The sequence below is a fragment of the Pteropus vampyrus genome, unplaced genomic scaffold (assembly GCF_000151845.1).
Source record: "Pteropus vampyrus isolate Shadow unplaced genomic scaffold, Pvam_2.0 Scaffold9, whole genome shotgun sequence".
NCBI classification, from domain to species: domain Eukaryota; kingdom Metazoa; phylum Chordata; class Mammalia; order Chiroptera; family Pteropodidae; genus Pteropus; species Pteropus vampyrus.
This window is the reverse complement of record NW_011888790.1, coordinates 5,848,853-5,857,810: the sequence shown is the minus strand read 5'-3', so window position 1 is coordinate 5,857,810 and position 8,958 is coordinate 5,848,853. Positions and strand designations below refer to the sequence as shown.

General features: G+C 37.7%; 1 protein-coding gene across 1 annotated transcript in view; it reads left to right on the top strand.

Annotated features, from left to right (window-relative positions):
• The window catches only part of PTPRB (protein tyrosine phosphatase, receptor type B), a 99,979-nt gene that overhangs the window by 9,819 nt on the left and 81,202 nt on the right, over positions 1 to 8,958 (top strand). The window contains exon 3 of the mRNA XM_011375175.1: positions 2,336 to 2,592. Within this exon, the coding sequence (XP_011373477.1) occupies positions 2,336 to 2,592 (257 nt within the window). The remainder of the gene's footprint in view (positions 1 to 2,335; positions 2,593 to 8,958) is intronic.

Sequence of the window (8,958 nt, the reverse complement as noted above, 5' to 3'; positions counted from 1 at the left end):
TCCAAAGCTACATGAAATAGTAATAAGCTATGTTATTCTCAGAAGAAAATTCAAGAATGTTTTGATCATTCAACCAGTTTTGAGAGATTCCATTGAATTGATTATGTAAGTTGACTAATTAAAAAAAGTTCTTAGGATGAGCTTAGCAAATGCTCCTTAGCGAAGAAGAGTAAGCATAGATTGACATGCTAAGACACATAATAACATGCTAGGTATTTGAAAGCTTGTTTTTGTTCTAACCCCATCATTAAATCTGTCTCCCACCCCACCTTGCAGCAAAGGTCTGAGAGCTAAAATTGTCATGGGTGGTAATCGACTCAGAGAATCAGTGTTGGCCAAGGCTCAAAATGACCAAAATACTAATCTCCACATATGGAAATTTCTGCATGCAAATAATAGACAACTGTCTACTTAAGGGGACATTCAGTCACCTAAATCAATTAAAACTGCAGGATTAAGACTGCTTCATGGAGTTTGTTGTAAATAAATCTTCCTGACACTACAGTTGGATTTTTCATGTAGAAAACACTCCAGGGATAAATAAATCTCCTGGTCTATGTTCAGAGTGGCTTACCTAGGCACAATGGCAGTAATAGTGGCAGAGAATTCGGAAGGATAAAAACAAACAAACTAAGAGAATTGTTCAAAAATCTATCAAAGTCTAGACCTAGTAGATGTGCAGGAGAGTCAACATAAAATACACAGCATCTGGTTACATTTGAGTTACATTGAATTTCAAATAAATAACTAATACTTTTTAGTGTAAGCATATTCCTAATATGCAATTAATACATAATATAATGTTTGTAATATTGTGTACTTAAGATATATTAAATATACTGAATTATTGGTTGTTTATCTAACATTCTAATTTAACTAGACATCATGTGTTTTTATTTGCTAAATTTAGCAAACTTATGTACAAATTACTTTGCACAACCCTCCATATTTCAAAGAAAGAATGCTTAAGAGCCATAATTATTTTATTAAATTTCAAGAGCACTGTCATTTATATCTTACTAAATTTTAAAAACTATATTTTCCATTTGATTCTTTTCGTGTGTCTTATCCCCCTCTTCTTTGTATACATTATCATATGAAATATGTTAGTCAGTTGAAATTGGACTAGAAATGAATAAGATGCAAAAGACTGGTCAGTAAGGTGGACCAGAACAGGGAAAATGAGATAATTAATAGCTTCTTCAAGAGACTGCCATGTTACACATAGTAGTTGCTTAATAAGTAGTTATTTGACTGAACTAAGAAAGAGGCAGTGAAAAATAAAATCTTTATCATGCCACTCTTTGAACCAGAAACTCTTCAAAGTTATGTTTATCTAATTGGGCAAGATGAAAGCATCAAAACATATCACCTCAGCCCATAATTTACAGACCTTTCCAATGCCATTATAATGTGCCAAATATAATGTGCCATTCTCTAGTCTTGTTACACAAAATGTGATCCAAAGACCATCAGCATCAGCATCACCTGAGAGCTTGTTAGGAGAGCTAATCTGAGAATCTCTACTGAATCAGAATTTACATGTTTGCAAGATTCCCAAGAGATGGAAGCACATTTTAAAACTATGACTAGGTAGATGTAATTCACAAACCATTTTTTTTTTTTAAGTATGGGCAATTCAGCCTTGTAAAGCAAAGCTGTAAATTAATCCCACCAGCTAGTAAACTTTAAATCAATTCACTGTTATTCCAGAAGATAAGTAGCTTAGAAAATGATACTGTCCAATGATTTGGTACTCATACAATTAGGATCAGGAAGTTTGCACTATGATTAAAGAAACGTCATTATTTTCTAATCATCAATCTTCATGACAAAGTTAGGCAAGTCATTAACATTAATTAACATTAAGATTCTCAATCTGGTAGTTTGTTTAATGACTCTTTTGAGGAGTCCCCCACAGAAGAAAAGTACTGAATATACAGATATTCAGAATTTTGCATGAAGTTTTTAGAGATTTGTGGAACTCCCCGAAACCAAGTCAATGAACCCTAAATGTTCATAGGGGAAATTTAATTCTGTGTTTCATACAGTGCTGGGATGTTGTTGTTGTTGTTGTTGTTGTTGTTGTTGTTGTGATAGCACAGTTTTCACAACTCTCCCTTTACCCTATAAAATTGCCAGATGAATAAAGGATGGGTAAACTGATCAGGGCAAAAAGCATTGTCACAAAGTATCTTTGATTTTTCGTGTAACTGAAGCTTATCCACATGCCCATTAATTACTAAAGAGGTCTTTTTCTAAGTAAAATTGCTTTTATGTGAGGAATCCATAAAACATAAGGGTAATTTTATCAATTGTCCTTTCTTCACCTCAGCTGGCCTGGGAGCAGAAGTTTCAGTAAGGAGCATTAGAAACACAGCTCCTCCCCAAATTCCCACTACTTTCGATGCTGTTCCATACAGCTTGAAACACCTTATTAGCAATACTACAGAGGCCTTCACCAGGGATACCACTGAAAATTACAGCCAGAACAGCAGCCTGAGGCAGCATCCTAATCGGCAGGTGACTAGAAGTGCAGCAACTTCGAGGGCTCCCTGGACTACTCCGCCCATGTCCAGCACCACCGAAAAGGTAAGGGGAGAAGGGGAGTGAGATATGGTTTGTGAAGGTCTCAGAAAACCTTGAAAAGACTCACTTTGCTGGAAACGCGGCTACTCAAGTCAGTGATTGAGCACTCTGTGTCCTAGTTGCTAATTCTACGTAAATGCATTTTGTGTAATGAGAACATCTTTGAAAGAGTAAAGATTTCTAAGTCTTTATAAGGTGAAGATAAGTAGGTCACCATGTCAGAACCGCACTCCTATAGGTTGGCCACATTTCTGAGATAAAGTTGGGGTTCACAGTCTTAGGCATTACCTAAAGCCAGGAAATACTAATTGAAATCAGTACCTCACAGGTCCCCCTGCATAGATGCCACAATCATTTATGTTCCTAAGGGAGGAGAAATAGTCACACAGCAATGGAAGATTTAGGAATCACCATTATTGATTTGCAGACATGGTCAAGGTAAGCTAAGTCTCATACCAATTCCACATCAGCATCCACGGGGGACAGATCAATCAAATGGCTGAGAAACAGGGATGGTACGATCATAGAGTTTGCTGGCATAGTGTTTCTGTTTCAAGTGTTCAACTCTTTGGTTTTGCTTTTTACTCAGGGCTTTAGGCAATAACAGTGTAATTAAAGCAAATCAAATAAGCTAAGTTTTAATTTGGCAGTGTCTAGATGTTTCCTAATAAGCAACCAAAAAAACTTACAGAACATAAAAGCCCCATACTAATGCATCTGATTTAATATTTGTTTTACTGCTCTGGTTTCTTTTGCTTTGTTCAGTATTAAAAATTGTATATGATGCCCAGATAGCGAGCCCATACTTCATTATTGATCACAAAACAAATATAGCCAGTCTATTGAACAACTCTTGGGTAGTGCTATAAATTCTAAATAATCAAGTAGCGGAAACTTACTTACCAAATTACAGGCTCCTGCTGTTACTTTGCAGAGTGTACATTCTTTAAGGAATGGGTCCCAGGTTGGATAAGTGGAAACCTGGGAAAATAAGGAACTGCTACTAGACCCGAGGGTGTTTGTGTTAGTTAGCAAAAGGTGTTTCTGGGCACACAGTTCCGCCATGAATACACAAGACTTGGTAGTAGAACATGGGCTGGATTTTGGGGCCCATGCACACCGTTAGCCAAGCATTCCCATATACCACCTACATGAAGATATACCATGCCTTTGTGTGTGGACCCTGTTGCAGATCATGCCAGATGTAGGTGTCGGAAATGTGCTCTGCTTATACTGGTCATTCCCTATGGGCAAGGTGAGACAGGACAGGCTGGCAGCAGCAGGAAGTTGATCTGTTGAGCACCTGAGTGATGGGGTATAGGAGGAAGAGTTAAATGTGGAGAAGTGGCCTCCAAAGAGGGAGGGTAGGCCCTAGACTTCACATTAGCTTCAAAACCTGACCAGGCTCTGTATATCGTTTGAGTGGTGGACTCTCAAGAGAAGTCCAGTCTGGATCTCTTCTTAGCCATGTGACTGTGTTAGAAATGGTTGATACTGTGGTAAGGAGCTAGGGTCCTGGTGTCAGAAAAGTTGGTTTAAATCCTAGTAATGTCATCTCTTAGCTGCTCAAGTCATACTTGCTTCCTCTTTAAAATAACAATTATTGAGGCTACTCTGTCTGCCTCATAAGACAGTTGTGAGGATTAAAATCTGATTAAGCAAATTGCTTAGTACATTGGCTATACAGGACAAGTATTCAATAATGTTAGCAATTAATACTAACTTCTTGTTTTTGCTCCATCATTCCTGCCTTGTCAACATCAAAGGGTGATTGTAATAACCAAATGAGTAATATTATTATGTAAAAATACTTTGAGAGGGGTAAAATGTTAAAAGTGCATTAAAAATGTTCCGGGCTGGTTCTGAGTCTGCTAAATATCCCTAAATCTTGTTTGGAGGCACACCTCCTTCTTCCCCTCTACTTCCTGCTCCAGCCCTGGCCTGGGAGAGGGATTACATTTCCTCAGCTCATGAATAGCCATTGTGGGGCTGGTTCTGTGCTTCCTCCCATTTGGCCTTTACAGAGGTCACAGCCAAATGTGAGCCTCCGAATAAGTGGCAAGGCAAATGCAGAAAATCCCCACCTTGGCCCACCTCCTCAAGTCTGAGGAACCACCTTTATTGTGTTAATCAAAGTATACAGGGAGGTCTCTCCACTGCCGTGACTGTTCTGTGGCCAGAACCAAAGATGGGAGGATATTCCCCTTTACTGAGGCAAACACCTAGAAGGAGAAGTGCAAAGATGTAGCAAAACAAAACAAAAAAACAAAAACAAAAACAAAAAAGAAAACATCCCCTAATCATTCCTCATGAACAAGGACTCAAATTGTCTAGTATGAATAGGATAAAATTATAAGCAGATTCTGAAACCAATGACAGTGCAAAAAGGCCATGAGAGGGAGTAACATATTATGAGAGAGATGTGACTGAAGACTCTAATTTATAATTAGTATCATTCAAGCCTAATTTTGACCAAGGACTGTAGTTTTCTTGGTTTACCAGGTGGATAACCATGTGCCAATAGCATAATATGATTTATAATTTGCTTGACCCTTTCCAGCTTTAAAATCTCAAGGATTTTTTCTTTCATTTTATTTTAGTTATAAGTAATTTGCACTACTTTCCATTTTGTGCACATAAAAAATGGCTGTGTTCATATTTTGTCAGAATATAAATACTGAGCACATAAAATGCAACCATGAGACAGAACATGTACATTGAAATGAGCTCTTTAACATGCCAGTGGCTCTCTGGTATGTTGGTTTCCCTGGACAGACACGGATTGATGCACTGGGCAGAAAGAATGGCACAGGAAAGGAAAAACGAGATTAAAGGAGAGAGGAGGATGTGCTCATTGAGACAGAAAGTCTGTGGTTCCCAGCCCTGGCCTTATACGTCAGAATCATCTGGGAAGCTTTATAGAGATACAGATTCTAAAATTATGCCTCAGACCTCCTGAATCAGAATTCACTGAGGTAAGACCTCAACACCAGAGTGTAAAAATCTCCCCATTGGTTCTAATGTCCAATTAGGTCTGCATTCCATTGGAGAATAATTGAATGACCAGCTCGTTTGGAAAAACATTGAACTCAAGAGAAGGAAAGTACTGCTAGGGACGTATACCTGAATTTAACCACAAGGAAATGTTAGACACGTGCAAATGAAGGAAGAAACTGTTGAAATAAACAACCTGTATCATTCAAAAAGATAAATGTCATAATGATCATTTTAAAAGGCTGAGGAAATGTTTCAGATTAAAGAAGATTAAGAGAACTGACAACTCAATGCAATATAAGATCTTGAGCTGGATCCTTATTAGAGGAAAAAAAATGCTGTAAGGACATTATTGAGATGATTGACAAAATTGAAATACGAATTATATATTAAAACATTATATAAATTTCAAATTTCCTGAATTCGATAACTTACTGAGATTACACATTTAATTCAGGCTATGTGCAGTGCACTCTGAAATGGTTCAGGTCAAAATAGAATATATGGAGAAAAAGAATGATAAAACAAATATGGCAGAATGTTAAAAAAAAAACTAGTGGGTTTGAGTAAGGGTATGTGGAAATATTCTGTACAATTCTTCAATTTATCTGTAAGTTTGAAATTATTTCAAAATAAAATTTTTTTTAAATGAAGAGTAGTTTGCTACAGGGCTTTTAGAGGGTGGAATCCAAGGGATGTTATTGAATTAGGAACAGACCAGTAGCCGAGACAGATTAAGACCTGTCTATCTTCTTCAAGGACCAGGTGAAAGAGGAGTTGGGACAGAGGAGAAATGGTGATGAATTTGCAAAAAAAAAAAGCAGCAAAGCCAAGGGTCAGCGCTGGAAGATAAGCCAGCTAATAAGTATGAAGATAAGACAAAGAAATTCTCGAAGAGTCTGCTCAATACTTTTAAGTCTTTGTAATTTAGCCTAGCTACATCTTGGTTGCATGAGCATATTCCATTCACCGAATAATAGCTTTGAAAACTAGTTTATGTGAAGTATGGTGGAAAGTAACAGAAAAGGGAAATACTATGAATTCCAGGAGCTGTCTTTGAAGTAAAAATCTTTCCTATTCTTCTTACACTTTGGGGCAGCTGGCAACACAATAGTGCGATTGTTAAATCCAGACAAGATGCCCACAGGGAGCACGGGAGGCACCTGTTTTTCCATCAGAATTCTTCTGATTTGGATCTTTAATAGATGTGAGCCAATGAGCACACCCCATGTGTGTAGTTTTGCTGCATGCCTGCCCTTCATCTGTGTGTCTATGAACATTTGTTTGCTCCTCTTTCTGCAAAGTTATGCTTCCAGTCTAGGACGGAAGAGCTGTGGATAAAATACCAAAACAGTAGGCTTTGCTAAAGTTTTGAACTTGGTGGCCTAAATCAGATGACATCTTGATTACTGGAGAAGGATTAAGTTTTCCGTGGAGTCAGGATCTGTATATTTGGAGCACAGACTGCCAGGCACTAGTATATCCTATGGTGCTAGGTATCCTTGGATTCTGTGATGCTAAAGATTCCAGGTCTGTATTGAAGCAGGGGAAGAATACAATTTCATTTCAGATTTACAAATACTTAGCCATGCCCGTGTTTAGTGGAGGAGGTGTGAATGTTTACTTTGTTCATATATAAGTAAGGCTGAGTCTCCACAGCCTAGAGAAGTGGGAGAGATAATGAAGAGACATGGCTACTTCCCTCAAGAGGTTTATAATCTAGCTGATATTTTTTATCATTACATTTTTGAAAAATATGATAAGATCTTTTGCTCTTCCACTTTGATCACCCTCGGGCCCAACATTGAGGGGACTCTAAAATGCCCTGTCTGCCTTATCCACTGGAGAAGGTGGGATATGGGGCCATATGAAAGGGGCAGACACAGTATGGGCCCGACAAGCCTCCGTCATTTGATTTTTTTTTTTTCTTAATTCAAATCCAGGTGTTTTTATGTGTAAAATCTATTTTTCTCAAAATTGCCTACTTATTCCAATTTTTAAAAGTGTTAAGATCACACTATAAAAGCCAGAAAAGGCATCTATGCTGGCCAAATAGTGAGTCCTCTGTTTGTAACCTCCAGAAAATTCATGGGAAATAATATTCTACCAATGTGATATACAGAAAAAAAAAAAAGAAGATAGATTCTTTACCCTCCAATCATCACTTTCTAAGGGAGATGAAAAGGGTAATTATCTTTCTTGTTTCTGTTTTCCTTTTTCTTAAAGCCGGGATTAGCCATGTTTTGTTTATCTACTATCTTAGCATTTGGATATTCATGAAAATCATGACATAGCTTCTAAAACCATCATGTATAACAGCCATGCTCATACAGACAGCCCCACTGGAGGCATTAATGCCTTGACTACGCACATATGTGAGGAGACTCATTTCCAAGGGTGGGGCGGCACAGACTGCAAAGTGGGAATGAAGATGCAGCAGAGGCACTTGAGCTTGAAAAGGTGATTAATTTACAGTCACATCTGGTTTTAAGTCATCCGTCTGTGTATGGTTAAAAAGCTATGACAAAGCTATGCAAAGCACATTTCCTCCAGATTTAAAAAAAATGGTGGAGGGGAAGAGGGTGAGAAATTGGTGTAGAAAAAAGCATCAGGAAACCTTACGGATGGGGCTGAGATGGTGGAGCCTGCTGTTAGAGACACATCCTATATTTGCAACCCCTCCCTTCCAGGGTTAAAAAAAAATCTTGGGCTGGCCAATAGTCACAGGAGGCCTTAAATGTCATTTGTGCTGATCTACTGAAGAGATACTCTTGGGTACAAGATTGAAAGCAATGATAATTTCTCAGAAAGACATCCATGGACTTTGTCATGCTGGGTGCTAGCATTACTGGGTGCTTAGTTTCCGTGATTTATTGGTATTCATATACTACTAGTACTGCTAAAAATCATAGTATCTAACATTTGTTGAGCCCTTTAGCCAGGAACTGCATTATATATATAATATGCACCTTATTTAATCCCTGTGACTGCTTCCCAAATGCCTTTAATATTTACATTTTCCTGGAGATCTATGACCTAGGAAACTAGAAAGAGACCTTGAAATATAAGTATCCCCAAATGCTATCTCTAAATACAAAAGAATGGTCACAGTCCTTTTTAGAAAACTGGTTATCAAAATTATCTCACTTTACATTTTAATATACCTTTTTCAAAATGCATAACACCTGCTTCAGGTTAAAATTCTATTCACTTGTTGTAATGTACTATTGAGCCACTTCAAATTAAAACTTAGAAACGAATTTGCTATCTCGTAGTAGTTTTTAGTTAACACATTCCCTGATTGCTAGGCTTTCTTCTTTTAAAAAGTATCTAGGGAAACACATGAGAGTTCCATAACAAAATTACTTCTTCTTC